This window comes from Columba livia, chromosome 2 (assembly GCF_036013475.1).
Source record: "Columba livia isolate bColLiv1 breed racing homer chromosome 2, bColLiv1.pat.W.v2, whole genome shotgun sequence".
Classification (NCBI taxonomy): domain Eukaryota; kingdom Metazoa; phylum Chordata; class Aves; order Columbiformes; family Columbidae; genus Columba; species Columba livia.
The window spans coordinates 139016859-139038379 of record NC_088603.1 but is presented as its reverse complement, the minus strand read 5'-3'; the positions used below and the strand labels follow the sequence as shown (position 1 = coordinate 139038379).

At 38.3% G+C, this 21521-nt stretch overlaps 1 protein-coding gene across 4 annotated transcripts in view; it reads right to left on the bottom strand.

Annotated features, from left to right (window-relative positions):
* The window catches only part of MATN2 (matrilin 2), a 67633-nt gene that overhangs the window by 4546 nt on the left and 41566 nt on the right, over positions 1-21521 (bottom strand). For 3 of the 4 annotated variants that reach the window (XM_065054062.1, XM_065054061.1, XM_065054063.1), the window contains exons 7-23: positions 20781-20903; positions 16447-16569; positions 15184-15306; positions 13539-13661; positions 13253-13375; positions 12777-12899; positions 12563-12685; positions 12232-12354; positions 9563-9685; positions 9346-9468; positions 9145-9267; positions 8850-8972; positions 8526-8648; positions 8265-8387; positions 7978-8100; positions 5857-6270; positions 3181-3333 (exon numbers count right to left, since the gene is read on the bottom strand). In XM_065054062.1, coding sequence (XP_064910134.1) covers positions 3181-3333; positions 5857-6270; positions 7978-8100; positions 8265-8387; positions 8526-8648; positions 8850-8972; positions 9145-9267; positions 9346-9468; positions 9563-9685; positions 12232-12354; positions 12563-12685; positions 12777-12899; positions 13253-13375; positions 13539-13661; positions 15184-15306; positions 16447-16569; positions 20781-20903 — 2412 coding nt within the window. The remainder of the gene's footprint in view (positions 1-3180; positions 3334-5856; positions 6271-7977; positions 8101-8264; positions 8388-8525; positions 8649-8849; positions 8973-9144; positions 9268-9345; positions 9469-9562; positions 9686-12231; positions 12355-12562; positions 12686-12776; positions 12900-13252; positions 13376-13538; positions 13662-15183; positions 15307-16446; positions 16570-20780; positions 20904-21521) is intronic. The other variant, XM_065054064.1, reaches the window with a different exon arrangement.

Sequence of the window (21521 nt, the reverse complement as noted above, 5' to 3'; positions counted from 1 at the left end):
CTGTGGAGCCTGTAAAGGCGCAGATGAGCAGAAGAATGTCCATTTAACAACTGCACACGCTGATCAACTGTGCCGGGGGGGTGGATGGAGCATCTGGGACTCCCTCCTTGGGATAAACCCCAAATTCCTTCACTGAAAGTGAATGTTTGAAGGTGAAAGGTGATGGTGCAAGCTCTCCTGATAATGCCATCAAGATGCAGCAGAGAGGCAGAGAGTGTTCCTGGGCCCCACAGGTTTGTTTTAGCTGTTGGGATGTCAGTTGGTCTAGTGCATTTTGACAGATGCACAATAATACACAGTTGTGCTAAGCTGCACTGAGGGGAGAGATGAGGCACTGGGTGGGGCTGGAATGACTCAGCCCAAGGAACAGAATCAACAGACATGAGTGGTTGAGTAAGACCAGAGTTCAGTGGGCAGAACTATGATATTTACGTATATCTCAAAAAGCCTGCAGGGGAACTACCTAGTGGAAGGAACACAGGTTTTGGAGAAGAGTTTGGGGCAGAGAGGTGTGGGATGAGATCACAATGCAAGGAAAGAAACGAGCTGGGTGAGGAGTCCAGCAGAAGAATAACCAACTGTGAACAAGGATGGTGAGATTTCCAGCACAGGAGGGAAGAAACAGGTAAGATGAACCTCCAGTGTTAGACCGTGGCTAATGACTTGGTCTGGGAAGTTTTTTAAGAGCTGTAGACTAATGAAGCTGTCTAGGAAGGGCAGAGGAACTGACCTGAGAAGTCTGAGCTTTGAACACTGGGCTGGGGCCCAAAGATTCTCATCTCATCACTTACATAAAGCTGTGAGTGATGAGACAAATAGTGACAGACTGCTAACCTTACATGAGTCCTGTGGTGAAGTCAGTGCAATGAACATAAATACTCAAATATACTGGGGAACAATACTAAAGTTGTCTGTTTAGTGTTCTGTTTTGTAACAAAACCGAAGTACTTTCTTAGGAAAAACCTGTGAGGAAGTGTCTTCAAATCACTGGCTATTTGCAGCAGTGATAATGATGTGCAATTTGGAAGGAGAACAGAATGTTAACCAGCAGGCTGCTGAGTACTGTCATCTGATCAGGGCCAGGGTCTTGTGACAAAAATAGTATGTGACCGTGTAATTAAAGGCTCCCGTAATGCATGTGCCCAGAACAGGGGTGAAGAGGCAATCATGATGAGTGGGTATTATGGATGACACTGCTGTAGCCTTGTTAGTGTTTCCAGTCAGATGAGGAATTAACATTAACCAAAGCAATGAATGGGAGGCTTCTGGCTAAACTCCTCTTAATAAGAGGCAAAAAAAAAAAAAAAAAGACTTTTTTACTAGTAGTCATAAAGAATAATTAATAGTAATAATCAGCTATTCTAGAAGGGTGATGCTTTCTTGCAGAATAAAAGGAAAAAGCCTTATTCCAGAAGAGATTTGGGGGCTGCTGCTTTTCTTGGAAACAGCCCATCAACAGCTGAAACTAGGGATGAGAGGTTTTTGTCAGTGAGCCCATGAGGTTCAGAGGGTCTCCCACTGCCATCACAGGCTGGAGCCTTGGAAGTCCTCAGCTCAGGACCAAGACCCAAGTTAAAATTACTGCTGATACAAAGGCAGGAGAAAATTTAGGCTGGAAACCAAAACAGGAAACAAAAATGAACTTTCAGCTTGTGTAACAGGCTTGGAGGCAGCACTTCTGGTGGAGTGAGTTGATAAGCAATAGGTAGTCCTGGAGTCTCCAGAAAAACAAGGCTGGGTCAGTCCTCAGTGCACAGGTGTGAGGCATTGCATGTCAGTGACAGAGCAGGAGGACAGAAACTGAGAGGCACCAGCTCTGCCCAGTTACTAGAGGTGTAGTCTAGAAACGGCCACAAAGGGGCAGGATTCACTTATTTTTCATATGGTAAGTAATGTAATTTAAAAAAAAGGTAGCTAACCACCGCTGTGGGTACCTGAAGGATGCATTTCCATTGCAGAGCTCTGGGGTTTGCTAATGAGTGACAATTTTTATACTGGTTGCCAGATAGTTTTGGCTTTGGCATCCCCCCAAGTTTTTAAGATAACATGCTGTCATCGGCACATTATCTGCCTAGTAAGATGGTTAATGAACAGACTTGGTTTCATGTTTTCATAGTGTTTTGCATTTCAGAAAGATGGTGCTAGAAGATTCTTAGGACTGAGAGAAACACAAATAAGATAGAATCTAGGTAACATTCTCAGATTCTTCCTTGACATCTGTATGAGGAAGAAATGCACGGCTTCTAGTCAGCCACTTTTACACAGTAATGTTACAGAAGAGAATGATACCTGTTTGCATTTATTTCCAAGAAAAACAGCCAAATAAAATCTAGTGAAAATTAAATCATGTTGCACAATTCTAGTGCTATGACCAATGTTATTCACAGTGATGTTTCTGAATTTTGCTTCAGGTACCAATTTGAATGTACAAATAATACCAAGTCCTGGGAATGTGTGAGTGGGAAAGATGTGCTGTCGTCTGGCTGAGCAGCTTTCTTCCCAGCTCACATTTCCCCCTTCCCCTTGCAAAACTTCAGCTTGGAATGTTTATCTAGAGGCTGTTTGTGCCAGAGTGAGGAAGGGTTCTTTCTAGAACAAACCACCTACATTTGTGCAGCAAAACTTAGAGCTTATGCATAACTGAAATCCAGTCTTTATAAGCTAGGAATCCATGGTCAGTGAACTATTTTTAGTCTTTTATAAGTATCACAACAGCTCCTGATCATTTGGTTGTATGCATTTTGGGGTTTTTACCACTGATATTAACAGCAATTTTTTATTCTCATTAAGACATTACAAATCCCTGATTATTTTCCCACATTCCTAATAAAGTAGATCATGCTTCTTTGGAGGGGTGCGGTTCAGTGCATGCCTGACTTAACTGTAGAAAAAGAAAGGGGAGGGAGTAATTGATTCTTCTGGGCACAGAAGTGTACATTTAATGCCACTGTTAGGAAAATAAAGGAAAAAACAACTATTCTAGATCTTGGTGATAGATTAAGGGTATATATTCCTCATATATTAAAGGGCACAAAAATTACCGTGAGTGACTTACGCCTTGCAATATCTGACACCAATGATCTATAACTTACGCTATGACACTAGTTGTCCTTTTAGGCCTGCGAAAAATCTATAAGCATTCATTCCTCCTTGATCTCAATGAAAATGGAATACTGTTACCTTCACAGATTTGGGCTCTTAGTTCTTCACTTATGTCCTCCATAGCTGTGAAATCCTCAGCATAGAAGAGATGTTTGTATGATGGCTCAGAAGCAATTTCTAGCAGTTCTTCCTCAATTGCTTTTCCTATTCCAACAGCATAGATAATTATACCTAGGTTCAAAAGAAGTTGCACAAAATTAATACATCAGCAGTTCTAAACCCTGTTCCTCTATGAAAGGAAAATATGAGCATTAGTCATTTTAGAGAGAGAGAAAGGGAGAGCACAAGAAATGTATATGCTGTGTGTATTTTAAATTGTGTTCAAGCAGGCTTTAATATGCTTTATTTATTTAGAAGATGTGTAGAAACTCACTGCTTTGTTGTAATTTAACAGCTAGTTTGTAAATTAGAGAGATGACAAGTTGCCTGGCCACTACTGATAGTAAATGAACCCAGGAAGAGTGCTGCAAAACACTTGAGGATCACACAAGTCAGCCTCATGGTTGTACTGAAAGTTCCTGGTTTGTGCATGTCTGTGTACTTAAGGTATGTGCAATAAAGATAATTACTGGATTGATGGGGAGACCCACTATGTATCTGCAAATGTGACAGAACCCTGAAAGATGCCAGTACTTTTTTAGAAAACATATAAATACCTCGTCTTTCATCAGAACCCTCAGGGCACATGGAGACTAGATTCTTATGCTCTGATGGATAATAGTGGGCTGGGTACAAAGAACAGGGGAAAGAAACTATTTGCGAGGCTTGGAGAGAAAGAACCTTACAACAGGGATGCTCAGTATAAGTGTGTCCCCAGCAGAGGTGCTAGGAAGAAAATAAAAGAGGATTCACAGTTTTCTTCACTCTGAAAGCGGAGCAGAAGGAAGCTGTTCACAGCCTGCTCACCACACAGATTTTAAACAAGGAATGAATACAAAACATAGTGATCTTCAATGTCTCCCTTTTCAGCAGTTAATAATGGACTTTTTATTCTTGTGAACATGTGATCTGATAGAACATTTACATCAGTTCTGGTTTAGAAAGTGACCACAACTAGTACTGATTCTGTGATTCATAATACAGCTATTAGCTGGATTATGGTGAGGAGGCTTGATATCTCTTTTTTTTATCAGAGGAAAATAACAGCTACACTTTTGTTGAATTGCAACTTTAAACTTTTTGCTGAAGAATCTTGGGCCTAATAACATCATAAAATATAGATTTTCCAACTCTTTAACATTTAACATAAGCATCTCCTTTTTGTCATGAATCTGCCTTCCACTGCACTTTAGTCAGGAAAGTAAAACATTCACCAGAAATGGATTCAATTTAATGAATGGACCGGTCATGCTGAGGTCTGTTGCTTTTTAAAGACTTGGAGATATCAGTGATAAAGCATTCAAGGCCAATTTCATATTCAGCATTACTACATTGCCTATGCTGCAATTACACAAGGGATGGATTTGGCTTGTAGCATTACAAATATTAGTGTAAGCAGTCTGGAACGGAGGTTTCATTCAGCAAGTAAGCAAGGTTGGCTTGTACTTCTTTCCTTCTCCAGTCCTATAAATGCTCCATGTACTTTCCCACATCTCATTAGTTAGCATACAAATATTTGGATTTGGTTTTGATATTTAAAAAAACCCCACTTTGTTTCTATTTCATTGTACAAGCACCCTTGTTAGCACACGCTCTTCTCATATCCTTGGATGTTTTTCTCCTTACGCAGAGGTATCAGCCCTGACCAGGGCTATACTAATCATGCGTCAAGTCATGATTGTTTTATGGAGACAATAAAACAGATGTGCAGCATCTCCTAAAGTCTGGCTGTTTTCTCTGTGGCGTGGGACATGAGCCACAGTTCTTAAAGCAGTTTCTCAGAAACATTTTGCAAACAAAAAGGGATCCTTTAAAGGCTGGACCTGATGCTCCTTGTGGTCCCTTCCAACCTGGTATTCTATGATTCTTTATTTCCTTTAAAAATTTTCAGATAATGCTGCTGAACAGCTGAAAAATCTCTGCTTTGTAGTACAGATATCCTAGAGGATGGATTTCTGTGCCAGACATACTGTGTTAAAAATCACCAGTTTTTAAATACATTTCAACATGAGCTATCACCTGCCAAGGCACATAGAATGGTAGACGTTGCTACAGCTATATCCTTTTCAAAGGATGACCTTTTGGAACACGATTGGCAGTATAAAATTGGTTAAAAATACAGAATACATGTTAATAAAAATATAACCAATTATTACCACAGTATTTCTCAGGAGGATATATTTCTGTATTTTGAAGAGACATGATTGGGATTTTTTTTGTTGTTGCTTTCTTAGTGTCTTCTTAGATTTTTTTAATGAAGTACCCAGTGTTCCCCAATCTCTGTATGAAATGTGTACCCTTAGTGGATATGTTCAGAGCTCTGCATGGCATGCCAGGCAGGTAGCGCTGCTCCCTGTGGATTGCACGGAGACATTCATCACGGGCCCCGCAACAGGGATGACATGCACACCTTGTAGCAAAGGCTCCTGTGAACACCAAAGATGTGATGTTCTGCTGCCGTGGTCGCTGTACTAGCTGGACTGTTATGGCAAACACTCTCTTCATCAGCACGTACTGTAGCGCATTCATACTACTCCTACATCTTATTTCTAACAATATTTGCCTTTAGAGTGAGTCAAAACCATCTCCACTTACCATTTCGCTTTGCTCTAGCAGCCCACTCAGACACTTCATCTTGGGCTCGTCCGTCTGTAATCACAATGGAGATTCGAGGGACGTTTGCTGAAAATGGTCTCGCTCCTTCTGTTTCAGTGAAGCTTCTCTCAAACATTTGCTTCAGGGCCAGTCCTGTCATGGAACCTCGCCCCATGTATTTCATTTGGGACACAGCTTTCTTCATGTCTTTGGCTGAGCTGAACTGCCTTAACGTAAACTCAGTGCGAACTTCAGTGGAATACTGAAGCAAACCAACTCGAGCAGCTTTGGGTGAAATCTCAAGTGCATCCAAGATTCCCAAGACAAATTGTTTTACAGTTTCAAAATTATCCTCTCCGAGACTTTTTGATCCATCAATCACAAACACCAGGTCAAGTGGGCCTTCAGTGCATGCTGTGAAATGAGCAGAGTGTTCAGATCATGAAAAAACTCCACAAAGCAGAAAAACGGACCTAGATACCCAGGGACTCTATAAACTCAGACATCAGCTGCAGTGCCTTGTTCCCGGCTCAGCCAGCCTTGCCAGTGTGTCTAAAGATGTTGTGTAAAGTCTATATCAAAAGTGAAGAGTGTGCCTATGGCTAAGAGTTTAACAAAAATATAACCATAGTGAACACTTACTGAGACATACTGCTTTGTAGAATACTAGAACTCTTAAAAATACACCAGCAATCAGTAAATTTTAAGAATGACTGTTAAGTAGAGAGAACTGTGTAACTGAATAACATCGCTAGGATATTGAGACAGAATTGCCATTGTTTTCTTCCAGGGATGATAGGCCAGTTTGCCAATTTTGCATTTGCATAGCTGACCAGCATTGAAAGACATGGAAAAGAATCACTGGAGCTGCATTTGTGTCACAGAAGTAGTAAAAAGGTTATGGTGGTACAAAGAAACAAGTCAATGAAGTCACACTTGTATACAAGGTGAAATCTAAGAGTCATATTTAGAGTGACAGGGAACAGTGAGGCAAAAGCCAAAGAGCTCAGGGAAGGCTGAGCGGTAAGAGAAGGGTTAGGTAGCCTGCCCTGCAGCTTAGGATGAGGTTCAAGTCTGGGAACAAGATTCAGACAATGCACGTATTTTTTATAGCACATACATAAACCTCTATTGGCAGAAAAAAACAGCTAAAAGCTATAGGTGAGAGAGGAAATGCTAGAAATGTGCCTAGCTGCTAAACATGGATCAGATTTTTTTTATATACCTTTTTTTTTTTCTATTATGACTCTCTAACAATCTTGTAATTAGGAGACTTATGTATTGCTGAAACTAACCTTTTCTAGTTTAGCCATTAAAGCTGGGAGAGAATCCAGAAGACTGACAAATTTGGAGTTCTCATACTTTTTGGCAAGTGCACATGAAAAAATCAAAGCAGTTTGTAGGCACCCTGTATCCATTACAAGGTTAGGAACTTTCTGCAGTCATCTGAGGAAAAGATGTGTCACATGTACTAAGGTAATGGAAATGCAATGAATAGGAATATCAGAACCACCTCAGTATCATTGCATAAGTCAAGACAGGGCAGCAGTTCATGGTGAATGGTTTTAGTTAGGATCGAGATCAGCCATGAACGTTACCATTCTTTTAGTAATAATAGTCTCCGCAATGAAAGCATCCATTTTTGCAGAATGAATGTTTTTACTGAGTTCCAGTAGATGATCTTCTCCAAGTATTAAGAGGAGATCAGATAAATATATGTAATTCTCTAAGCATGTCGTGTTAGAAGATAAGCAAATAGAAGTAATGATACTTTAAAATGGAGTATATAAAGATAAAAGCTCCACAGTATATGAATCTGATTAAAGTGCACATTCCTTGATAATAAGATTTTACTTTGGCTTTTTTTCCTGATGTTTGGAAAGAATTTTATTGTACTTGATGCTATACCAAAACAACTGTTCCAGTTTGTTAGTTTTTTGTGTATGAGAGCATCAAGTTAATTGCTCGAGACATTTTCCATCACACTCACATATGCATTGGGCTTTCAAATATTATGTAATTTTTAAGTGAGGCCTTTTTTTTTAAGTGAGGCATTTGAAGTGAGGTCAAGTAATTTTAGAAATCAAAGGAACAAGTGCTTTTTAAATAAAATGTACTTACTTCTGCATGTTTTCTGATCCTCTCTTAGTACATATCCCTCCGGGCATTTGCAGATGTATGAATCATCATTATTAACACAAATATGTTCACAACCATGGGCAACTGATTTGCAGACATCTTTACCTAGGAAAAATTAAAATATTTATATGAATTCTATTTCACATATTTATCAATCAAAAGATTCCAAATATGATATTTGAAGAACGTATGACAAAGGAGTATAACATCTTTGTTCATTTATGTAGTGATGCCAGAGAAGACTGGCTGACAGACATATTGTTACTTACTTCGACATGTTTTCCCATCTTGTCGCAAGACAAAACCCTCATGGCACTGACAGCTGTATGAACTGTTATTATTAATGCACACGTGTTCACAGCCATGGTCGATGGATTTACACAGGTCTTTATCTGAGAATTGTTAAGAGAATTTCCTTATTAGAGCATTTCTCAAATGCAAAACTGGCATTAACAAGCTTTGAATGAATTTGTCTGTTATTTCTTTTATGACTCAAAAGACTTGTTCCCATAAAAGTTTCAGCTACTCACTCCTGCATGTTTTCCTGTCTTGCCTCAGTACAAATCCCTTGTGACACTGACACGTGTATGAATCGCCAGTTGGAACACAGACATGTTCACAACCATGGTTGACTGTTTTGCAGATATTTTTACCTTGGGATAATGAAAATTATATTTAGCACAATTAGCTAGGCAAATAACTTTCACAAAATGTAAACATTACAGCAAAAATCTTCCATGAAGGAGCTCACTTCCATGAATTGGTTCTATATTAAAGACAAATAACGCACTCCTGTTGCATAGTGTGTTTCATTGACAGATCAAGAAGTACAAAACAAAGATTAAACAACTTACTCCTACAATTTTTCCCATCTTCCCTCAGTATGAAGTTCTCATGACACTTGCAGATATAGGAATCGTTGGTATTAACACAAATATGTTCACAGCCATGGTCAACTGAGTTGCAGACATCTTTATCTGAGAAGAGTGAATGGAGTTTGTGAGGTGAGGTTTGTTAGGGAGAGAGAATATCTTTTATTAACCAGCTCAAATAGTTGGAAATCACAAACGTACACTTGTGCAAGCACTCACGGCCACAACACATAAAAGCTTCAAGTGAAAACATACTTTTATAGCTCAGGCTACTTACATCTACATGTCTTCCCATCCTCTTTCAGTATGAATTTCTCATGACACCTGCAGATGTAGGAATCGTCAGTATTCACACAAACTTGTTCACAGCCGTGGTTGACTGAATTGCAAACATCCTTATCTGCAAACAGAAGGGTTGGTAGTTGACATACATCATCAGAATGTGTAATTCATCACATTTAGTTTTCATGATACTTACTTCTGCAGGTTTTCCCATCTTCTCTCAGTAGGAACCCATCATGGCATTTGCAGATATACGAATCATCAGTATTCACACAAACATGTTCACAGTCATGGTTGACTGATTTGCAAAGATCTTTATCTGAAAACAGATGACAGCTCTTGCTGGTTAATGCATTTCTACACAAGCATGAGCTGCAGATAAAAAGTATGCTGATAAATATCAGTCTACTTACTTTTGCATGTTTTTCCATCTTCTCTTAGCAGGAATCCCTCCTGACACTTACAAACAAATGAATCACCAGCATTAACACAAGCGTGTTCACAGCCATGGTTGACTGACTTGCAAATATCCTTGCCTGGGAATAGTTATATAATATTTAATGTAGTTTGCTACTTAAACTTTTTTTTTTATAAATACAAAGACTTTGGGGGTAATCCTATGAGGAAAGAAAGATGGAAGCCTGCAAACTGAAAGCAAATCTCTGGCTAGTTAAATGATAGACAGCTTAGTTTACCTTGAGCAAAAGTTCTTTACGATCTAAGCAGAAAGAATTGCATGGTTTGGATGGCCTCGCCCTGTCAATAAATTATTTTAGGATTAATCTGACTAGATTAAGGAGAAGGAATTTACATTAAGATCAGCAAGACCAACAGAAGGGAATAATTTAGGTATAGACATACAGCACAAATTCATGCTGGTAAAGACAAAATTAAGCAAAACACCACAGGACATGAAACAAAATAATTCTTTAACATCCTTAACATGCCAAGAGTCTGCATAAACAAACCCCAGAAGAATAGGAACTACTCATTTAAGAGGACAAATGAAATCTAACTGGTATTGCTGAAAAACGGTGGGAGGATTTGTACGACTGCCGTGTTAAAGCCAGTTGGTTAAAACCTCTCCAAGAAGGATAGATGGGGAGAAAGGACAGAAGGGAGTGGAGCGAGCTATCAGCATTCCCTGCACTGCAACACAAAAGAAAGTATTCTTAATTGCTAATGGAGAACTTACATTTATGTAGAAATTGCAATAATACTGACAGCCAAGTTCAGATTGAGTCTGAGAAAAATACTTAGCTTTAATGTGTAGTGAAAAAAACGCTTGTATTTTCACATGAACTTCAATCTGAGCCAAATTACCTGGAGCTCTCACGCTGGCAATACAAAAATGCCAAAAAATATTACAGCAGACAATCTTCTAACTCAACAAGCATTATATTCAAGACATAGCAATCTAAGCTAAATCACATTATAACAGATAAAAAAGAAATTATCATGTAAGTAAAAATTAGCTTCAGCTTATACACAACTGTGTACAACTCAGACACATTGTTTATAAACAGAATCAAATAAAAACCAGCAGCAGACATGGCAATTACTTCAAAAGGATTAATTTTACACAGCTGAATGCCAAAGTATTTTGAGACGGGAGGGGAAATAATTTAAAAAAAAAAAAAGTGAATTATGATTGCACTATTTATTTTACTAGATATCCCCCAAAAATATGGTCCCTGTAGCTGGGCAGTTTCCATCCCCAGTGCGTGCACACACTCTGAAAAAATAGTGCTATTCCAGTGTTTGAAAAGGGTGACTAGTTCACTGTAATCCTGTCAGCCTGAGATTGATTTGCATTAAAATAGTGGAATAGATAATGCCAAACTTGATCCAGAATAAAATCAATGAATGAAAATTAATATAAATCAGTATTAGGGAAAAATAGAACCTGGAAAACTAAGTTTCTTTTTTAACTCATTATGAGGCTTATTCACAAAGCTCATGCTGTTCATGCAATGGAGCCCTCAGTAAGGCAGCAGTCTTGGTATTTATTTTGATTAAGAAAATGGACTACAGAATCAACATTTAATAGATTAACATTGGCTAGAGAGGGCTTCAGTGTAAATTGTAAATGCCTGAACATCAAGTAGTTTTCTCTCTAAGAATATGCTGTGCTCCTCTGTTACTTGACGTCCTTATGAACAACCCGAAAGAAAACACAAAATAGTCACTGACAAAGTTTGTAGGTTACTCCAAGTTTGAGAGAATGGCAAATAAAAATAGAGCACCTGCGATAGAAGGACACATGAATCTTTTTGCAAACTGGGTAACAGCAAACTGTACGTATTTTGAAACAGCCAGAACTAAGTCTATACATTTAGAAACAAAGAATGAATGCTGTACTTAAAGGATGTGGGACACTGATGTGACTGAGAGTCTTAAAGATCTTATGAACACGGTAGATAACTGATTGAACGCAAGCTCCAGCAGAATATTTTGGTCACGAACTAATGCTATCTTTGGTCATCAAAAAAGATAGATTAAAAAAAAAGATAAAAGATGAAAAAAAAAAGGTAGATTCAAATAATAATTAGGTGACTTATAGTTCCTGGACCCAGCTGTGCCTCCTATTAAAACTTCGTATCTCTGTTGTGTTCCCACAAGGATGCTGATGAATAGCAGAGGTTTTAGAGGAGCAGGAAGAGACTTATGCAAAGAATGAAAAACAGATAAAGAGCCTGAAGGAGTTTCATCTGCGTATCATTTACAACAGGACATGGTAAGAGGTTAAGGAACAAGTTAAGTCATGGTCTGAATGAATATCCGCAGAACAACACAGGAGCAATTAGAACATCAACCCATCAAAGTAAACTGTATCAACATCATATGCTGAAGATTGATACTTGGCATACTGAATCTAGAAATGAAGTTTGCATATTTTAAAAGCTACATTAGAACCTTAAAATTGGCTGATTTTCTGAAATATATCTTTCGTTCAACCAATTAACTAATAGAAATCTTATGATCTATAGAGAACAATATTCCATTCTGACCACTATGAATCAGTGAATAATCTCCTAATAAAGGAAAATGAAATTTCTTCTTTTATTCATAAACTACTTACTTCGGCACGTTTTCCCATCTTGCCTCAGTACAAATCCATCATGGCATTGGCAAGTGTATGAATCGTCATTATTAACACAAAGATGTTCACAGCCATGAATGACTGATTTGCAGATGTCCTTATCTAGGAATAATTTAGATTTTATTTACTACAGTTTGATGAATGAGAACATTTCCAAAACTTTGAAGACTAAAAGTAATAAGCTCCTAGTAAGTAATTTATCCTCCTTTTTGTCAGGTAAAATCCCCTATAAGCGTATCTGCCTCTAACACAATTCGTTTCTTCGGTAGACTTCTGAGTGCAAAAAATACAGTACCATCAAATAACTTACTCCTGCACGTCTTCTCATCTTCCCTCAATACAAAACCCTCATAGCACTGGCAAATGTATGAACTATCAGTATTCACACAGACATGCTCACAGCCATGGTCAACAGAATTGCAAACATCTTTATCTGGAAAAAAATAAGATATCTGGTGTTTAAAACATGTCTATAAATGCACAGATTATAAAGGAAATTTTCTATTAAAGATAAGGATACTTACTTCTACATGTTTTTCCATCTTCCCTTAGTGCAAATCCCTCGTAACACTGGCAGATGTATGACTCATCAGCATTAACACAAACATGTTCACAGCCATGGTCAACTGAACTGCAAATGTCTTTATCTGAGAACAGTTGATGGTGTTTGGTTAAAGCACATCTAAGGTGAATGTATCATGCAGGGAGAAGTAATAGCTTTTATTAGATCTACTGACATCATTGGAAGAAATGCGCAAAAATTTAGGGAGCAAATACTGCTAACTCCTGGTACCTGACAAACTGTGGGTCTTTTTTTGTCTCAAATCATACCAGTTTGGCTATTAAAAGACACTGTTTCTGTCCACAGAGTCTCTTAAAGGCAGGTGTAACAATACTACTGTATTATAACAGTAAACTACCGAAGGGGTATTTGTTAGAACAGTTCCACAAGCCTACATACTGTAGATAAAAGTCTATAAGTAACTATCAGAGTACTTACTTCTGCATGTTTTCCCATCTTCTCTCAGCAGGAAACCTTCGTGACACTTGCAAACATATGACTCGTCTTCATTAACACAAATATGCTCACAGCCATGGCTGACTGACTTGCAGATGTCCTGTCCTGGGAATGATATAAATACAGGTTTTGAATCGTAACATGCTAAAAAATGTAGATATCAACAGGAAGGTTGGTTGGTTTTTTTTTCCAGTAAGAGGTGAAAAGTCCCTTTCTTTCCTTGCCTGATGCGCATGCAAAAATGTTCAACAGATAACTGGTCACTCACTTCTGCACGTCTTGCCATCTGCTCTCAGTACAAATCCCTCATGACACTTGCAGGCATAGGAATTGTCAGCACTAACGCAAACATGCTCACAGCCATGGTTGACTGATCTGCAGACATTTTTACCTGGGAATAATTCAAGAGATAAAAAATTGTGTTAGCTAAGGGTAAGATGTTCAAAGTCTTACAATTCCCAGCTACTGAGTGTTCTTGTCCTAGCTAGTATACTAGACTCAATCCTGCAAAGCACTTTGAAAAAAAAAAAGAAGCTGGGATGTTTTTCTTCTGTATCAAAAAGATACATCTTTGTCCTGCTAATTTTACAACCTTACTATTAAGGAAAAGTGCACTGTTGCGGTTCTAGAGGCTGTAGAACATCACATGTCCCTAGCATGCAGACAAGTGACCCACGGGGATTTCCAAAGTGTGAAACAGATCTTTCTATCATCGTCTTCTCAACTTCAGTAATAAACCTGCTCAAACCTGAAATAATTACACTTTTTTTCCCCCCTGTGCTTAGGTTCAGAGGTGTTTGTCCCTTTTTTGTAACATAGGTTTGCAAAAGCTCAGCGTATGTAGTATTTCACAGTAATGAGAAAGACAGATTGAATGATCCTGTGAAATTCTGGAATTGTCAGCTGTAATTGGGCAAGGAGATTTTCAATGGGGTTTTCTGATACAGAATTTAGCTACAATTCATGTTTCAAAATAAGATAACATCTTGCTTTCACTTTTTTCCCCCTTCACATCCTTTATCTTCCTGCAAGGATTTCTGAAAGGGCAGAAAAATTCACTTGCTTTTAGCTTTTTGCAAGATGAGAGTGTCAGCATTTTTTGAGACAAGCAAAATGTCTCTGTTTGCATGGACTAACAAAGTAAGGTGTTGTGATACACAGACTGATAATAAGGATCTTTTCATTTGTTATGGTAGTATCTGGATGACTTCCAATTTTTTTTTCTGTAAATGCTTTTTAACAGCAGATGTTGATGAGATCTATGGATATTATTTGAATTACCCTCATAAAGTATTTCATGCCTGTGTGTTTTTCAGGGATTCATCCATGATTCTTCTTTGATCACTTAGCGAACAAAACTATAAAACTGGAGAAAAATTTGCAATGATTTTTTTTTTTAATATCTGCCACTTTTCATAACTGCATAATGCAGTCAACTATGTAATGCAGTTATGATATCTCTTTTGAAATCATCCTTATCCCATGCTGAATGAACTTTCCATTAGTAATACTGCAAGGCTATTCATGCTATATAAGACTTTACAAACATTATTTATTTTTGCCTCGATTTGAGAATAAAATTACAGTGGTCCCATACAGGGATGTAAGTCAGAGTAAAATAGTTTTGGATTCCTAATAGTTCAGTTTCAGGGCTAATTTTTAAAAGGCATGGACATTTAGTGTGTGATTCAGGTGCCTAAAAGTATATATCCAGTGCCACTACAGATGCCCTAGAGTATCCAGGATACTGACATACTACTGGCAAATATGACACCAAAGGGGAAAGCGTGAACTTTTGGAATCCTTGAGCATTTAAAATGACACTGGATGGCAATGTTTAGCCAATCAAATCCTACCTGATGGATTTCTTCTATGTATGTAGTGAAAATCTGAGTTGCTGAACAGTAACTTACGTTTGCATGTTTTCCCATCATTACGAAGCCTGTATCCTTCAAAACACTGACAAGTGTAAGATCTGTCACCATTTACACACAAATGTTCACAGCCATGATCGCTCAGAGCACAATAGTCAACTCCTGCAGGAGAAATTTAAATTATTCAAAAAAAGCCCAAAATAATTAAATTAATTTTCATCTCTAGTATTTCCATGGTATATAAGAAGTAAATATAAATAGATTGAACTGCTTAAACAATAATCCAGTCCCTTCTCTGATAATATTCATATACCTTTAATAAAATGTAAGAGGGCCTTGTGGTGTACTTTCCATTGGCTGCTTTATGCAGAGTTGAGAAATCACACTTTGCTGTATCTGACATAGCAAAAAAACTCTCAGGGACCTCAGTGGGTTTTTGTGTAGATGATTCTTTGCTGTTGCAAAGAATTGCAAATAACAAGTACTGTCAAATATGGTCCATTTTTCACCTCAAATTTCCTAAATGTTTCTTCCCTGTAAGACACAGGACCCCTGGGATCCTGCAGACAGCACTTGCCCCAGTCCCTTGGCAACACACACAGTGTCACTCATTTTTTTGTAATTAGTTGTCAGAGCAGAAATCTGTTTACCATTCAGGTGTTCCTGCAGCTGTCTTAACATACTTGTGCCTGTGTATATGACACCAGAATTGTAAATCCCAGATGTTTTCCCATTAGAAGTGGTATATGATAAATGCTAATCCCTGCCATTCAACTGCTTATTCAGGAAATCCCAAAGTGCAAAAACGCTTTTCATGATGGCCTAAAAATGTCCATGAGATTTCAACAACTCATCTGAAGCTCAGGAATAGGATAAGTCTCTTTCCTCAATATATATGAGGAGAGGAATTCGCTGGCAAGAAAAGGAGCTATTCAAAAGGGCTCAGTTTCATTGCACAGAGGGATTTCAGAAGCCACAGCACCATGATTCTGCTAAGTCTTCAAGTATGGCCTGGAGGAAAATAACTCAGAGTGAAAAAACACCTTTTTACTACAAAGGAAAACGAATTTTCCATGTACAAGTTGACAAATCTCCATAGTTTGGCTGTTCCTAAATTTCCAGTGGTTCTTGACAGGTATAATTTCTTAATTCCTCTTCCTGTCTGTTTCTGCTTTCAAATCACTATTGAAGTATTATCAAAATGCACTCTAAGAATAAATTGAAGCTGTGTCCTCTTCCCTGTACAAAACCAGAAACTTTTCCCAGGTGAGCTGAGATCAAGGAGGTGCTCACAAGACTTACGTGTGCAGGTTTTTAGGTCCTCATTGATGACAAACCCTTCAGAGCACTCACAGACGTAGGAGTCACCAGTATTTCGGCACAGTTGCTCGCAGCCATGATTGCTTTCAGCGCAGTGGTCCAATCCTATTGATTTGTGTTAATAATTGAAGAAATCACACTGGAGCCTTAGATACCTACACTGTGACACTGCAGTTAGTACACAATGCCTTTGCGAATCAAGGGAAAAAGATCATTATAGCTTTTTATTTATGCAGTATACCCACATATTTGAGTAATCTGAGTCAACAACATCTAAGTGAAATTAATACAACAACCCTACTTGGCGGATAACAAACCTGATGAAGTACAGATCTCCCTTGCCAAAAATCACAAGGGGAAACTAATGCAAAGTGGAGTGAAGAGAGAACCTTGAAGACCTACCTGGTCTTACCCACAGAGTCATGCCTGCTTTCTTTCAAAAGCAAGACTCTCTCTTTTGTTCACCATCACATTTTCTCAGAGAGAAAGTATGAATATTAGTAACTCTTGAAATAGAAATTACGGCTTTTAGATTATATCATAAACAGTAAATTATTTTTCAACAGGATGAGAAATCACCAATTTAAAACTTTAACCAGCCAACAGGTTCAAGTGGTTAAAGCATCATTGGGGACAGATGCAAGCTATCAGAGTGGCTCAATATGTTCCTTTTCTTTGATTTTCCTATTCTAAACAAGGTAAAATGGATTTATTTTTTTTTTCCAGTCTTGTATGCAAGTGGCTGTGTGAAAGATGAAGGGTGAGGAGAAGGGAGAGAGAGGTGTGAATCAGGTTTAAAAATTATATTGTCAAATAGAATGGATAACAAAGTAGTAGGGTGAGATATGTGCACATGCAGATGTACTATGTAATCTATTGACTCTGTAAGTACAGAAAAAGCACATTTTGGGAAAAAGGCTTTACTCTGAACTTCTTCATAATAATTTCTTGCCAATTTGTTAATGGCTATTTTTAGTTATATAGGCCCAAATCACTTCAGCTTAACTCAGTCAAAGATAGTGGAGTTCCCTCAGACACAAACACAGTCTCATATGTCTCTATTTGAAAATCATTTACAGATGTGAACAGGCAGGTCTGCAGCTATTTGTTTACATTAAAAAAAATTGTACTTAATGTAAAATTACTTAGTTCTAAATATTGCTGTTCATTAGTTTATTTAACTAAGCAACAAGTTTGCAGTAATTGGTCCAGATTCACCATTACACATAGACAGCGATATCGTTGGCTTGAGCAAGTGAAGCTGAGGTGTCAGTTTTTACTAGTTAACCAAGTTCCAGCTGGAACATTCTCCTTTTTCCAAGAGTTTACATCACCATGAAGAGGCTTGTGTAACTTCTCAGAGCACACAAAAACATGGAAAAAAAAAAAGAAAATAAAAATCCCAGTTTCTCTGTGAAAAATCGCATCTGTTTGGCACCATCTTTTACAATACAAACACGGACATTAAGATGAATTTTAACATTTAAATATTTTGGGTCCTCATGCAGAATCTTTTAACACACACTCTCTCAAACAGCGCAGTAATCACAAAGCTGCTAATTTACCAGGCTTTAGAAATCAGTATTATTGTAAACTGGGTCATCATGTGTGCTTCATTCCATGTGTAAAAAAAATTGTAAGAACGGGAAGGGTTACTCTTTTTTAAAATAATGAGTGTCTTGGGATGTGTGTTAAGACAGTGTGTTAAGACACCTTGGCTGAATGGATTTTCCCAGTTATTTGGCTTGGAGAAGATGATGCTTTAGTTCTCACAGAATTCTCCCGGAGAGGCTGGCAGCTCATGGCCTGGATGGGTGCACTCTTCATTGGGTAAAGAACTGACTGGACGGCCAGGCCCAAAGAGTTGTGGTGAATGGAGCCAAATCCAGTTGGTGGCCAGTCACGAGTGGTATTCCCCAGGGTTCAGTATTGGGGCCAGTTCTGCTTATTATCTTTATCAATGACCTGGATGAAGGGATCAAGGGCACCCTCAGTAAATTACAGACCATGCCAAGTTGGCTGGGAGTGTTGATCTGCTTGAGGGCAGGAAGGCTCTACAGAGGGATCTGGACCAGCTGGATGGTTGGGCTGAGGCCAATTGTATGAGGCTCAACAAGACCAAGTGCCGGGTCCTGCATTTGGGTCACAACAACCCCAGGCAGGACTACAGGCTCGGGGAAGACTCTGTGGCTTTTTTTACTTAACAAAGCAGAAAGTTCAAAGGTTCACAGTTTTCAGAAGTTATGCTAAGCAAACTTATGCTAAGTGAATTCTAGATAAGCAGTTTCTAAACAAGTTCTATAAGAAGCAGTATACCTAATAATTCAATAAGCTCAGGCATTCTATTCCCTAACACAGTACAAGAGTAAATGGCCTCAAGTTGTGCCAGGGGAGGTTTAGGTTGGATATTAGGAAAAATTTCTTCACCAAAAGGGTTGTCAGGTACTGGAACAGACTGCCCAGGGAAGTGGTTGAGTCACCATCCCTGGAGATATTTAAAAGCTGTGTAGATGTGGTGCTTAGGGACACGGTTTAGTGGTGGACTTAGCAATGCTAGGTTAACAGTTGGACTTGATGACCTTAAAGGTCTTCTCCCACCTTAACAATTCTATTATTCCATGATTCTTTACTGGATCAGGGATCTCACTACAGCATTATTTCACCAGGCCTGGCTCATGTTGGACTTTACAGTAACATAGGTTTGCATAGATCAGAAAGATCTCAAAAAGGACCCAGGAGCATTTTCTCACTCCGTTCACACCTCGCCCTGCTGCAGTAACTAATCTCTGTAGTTCATAAGACACACTCATTTCTGCATGTTTTGCCATCATGTTGTTGGGCGTATCCAGGATAACATTTGCACACAATTGATTCTTCAGTGTTAAAATATTCACATTCACAATCACGCTGACCTAAAGTACAAAAGTTTACTTCTGCGGAGAGAAAAACAGTGAAGAATTCAAGCCAGCCATGACTGTTTCTGAAGTAAATGGCTTAGAAAAACTCACTTTTCCTAAACAATGCTGGATCCTGTGCTTTGGGCATCTGCTAAAGCTGACAGTGAGCTGATGATCTGAAAGTGATTGCAAATATTTGGCTATTCAAGACTTCACTTTGACCACCACATTCATCAGAAGTCATGCATTGTGGTGAAGGAGGAAGGCCTGATGCTGGTTGCCAGTGATACATTTTCCCTGATTTATTAAGATGTTCTGCTTTATTTTACAAGCTTATCTAACATGAGCCTTGTTATAGCAAGTTTTGGAACCAGAGCTTAATCCTGGAAATGTCACCAGGTTTACAGCCAAATCCAAAGCCCCCTAAGGTTAAGGAAAAATACACTAAATGGGATTTACAATTTCCCTTTAATTTGCAATTGCATCCTTGCCAATAAATATCTACACAATGCTGTTCTTTTCTTCCTGTACCCACCAACGTACATGCAATCTATAAAAACCTGAATCTATTAAAATACCATATAGATAACAAAAACCAGAATAGCATGGATCGCTGTAAAAATGGCAGTGTGTAGACTAGGATGCTTCAGGAGAACGCATCTTTAAGACTGAAAGAAAATACAGTTCCAAAACCAGATAAATTTTATGAGCATCTACAAATATAATTATGTTGCTCCAGGCAAGCTCTTATTCATAAAATATCAGCAGTACAGCTCTCCCCCCACCAAGAACTGAGTCACCCACTGAAGCTATTTCACTTTGCTTAATATATTCTCCTTAAACTTTAACATTACATTGAAAATCTGCTGTGATTCCAGGCCTCTACTCAAGAAGTGCAGTAACATGAAAATCTTTTTAAAGTAAATAGTACGTGTGATTGGTTTAGAACCCTGACTTTGCTGTTTTTTCTTTTTTTAGGAAACTGTTGAGTTTATTGTGTAACTTCAAATTGATTTTAAGAGCTACATTACGTATCTAACACTTTCCCAAGCTAATTAAATACATCTGTCCTTGGCTAAACCAACTGGGCAAAGAAAGGTGATGGGTTTTTTTTAAAGTTGTTTGTGTCACTACAAGACAAGGTCAAAAAGTTTCAAATAAGTAATTAACTTATTGGTTTTGAGCCACTCTGGTTCCTGTATTACTCCTCAGGTTTCCATAAATCTCTTCAGAAAACATCTAATATACAATCTGGTCTATAAAACAGAAAACAATCTATTTTTCCAGCATAACTGGCTCAGTTAAAATTCAAGTTTATAAAGAAACATTTGTTTCAACCTTAATTATAAAGAAAACTTTCATCCTTTCAGAAGGGAAACCATTCACAGCACGTTTAACACCATCCAAAGGATTACTCACTTTTGCATGTTTTCTTATCTGGATTAAGTCTAAACCCTTCTTGGCATCGACAAAAATAGGAATCATCTGTATTAACACATTCCTGTTCACAGCCATGGTCCTGAAGAGCACAATAGTCTGGTCCTAAGTGGGAAAAACTTGTGTCAGTAAGCCATATAATTGCTCAGAAATAAGCTAAGCAAAAACCAGTTAATTTGTTTTCTTTTTTCTAGCAGCAAGAGTGGCAAGAGTCCCCTTAACAGTTAATTTAGTACCTAGGAATGACCTCTACCCGCCTCACTTGTAATTTGAATTTGCTACTCTCTTCCAGCCCCACATGGAGTACTCTGCTGGTGTTGGCAGGGTTGCACTCCTGAGCCGTGTTCCTTGTATTTCATTCTGAGAAGTCTGGAGTAATTCCCAGAGAAAACATTTGTCAGATATGCCTGACCGTACTGATAACATTTACATTTTCAACCTCTTCTTTGTAGCCATGAGCATGAAAGCTTACTTTCTATTTTTGAAAGGAAAGCCAGGATTCTGAGATAATCTCGAGACCTCAGGAGCTGGCACCCGAGGCCCAGGCCTGCTCGCTGATGCAGAGATCTGCTCTGCATGGGTGTGAGTTAGTGATCATCCCCAAGATTCAGTATATAAACCAAATATGTAGAAATTTGTGGTAAAGATTTTAAATTTACAACATTTTAATCTAGTGATCTGAAGTTTACAGAGAGTGTGAGCTGTAATCTGAGCCAACAGTGT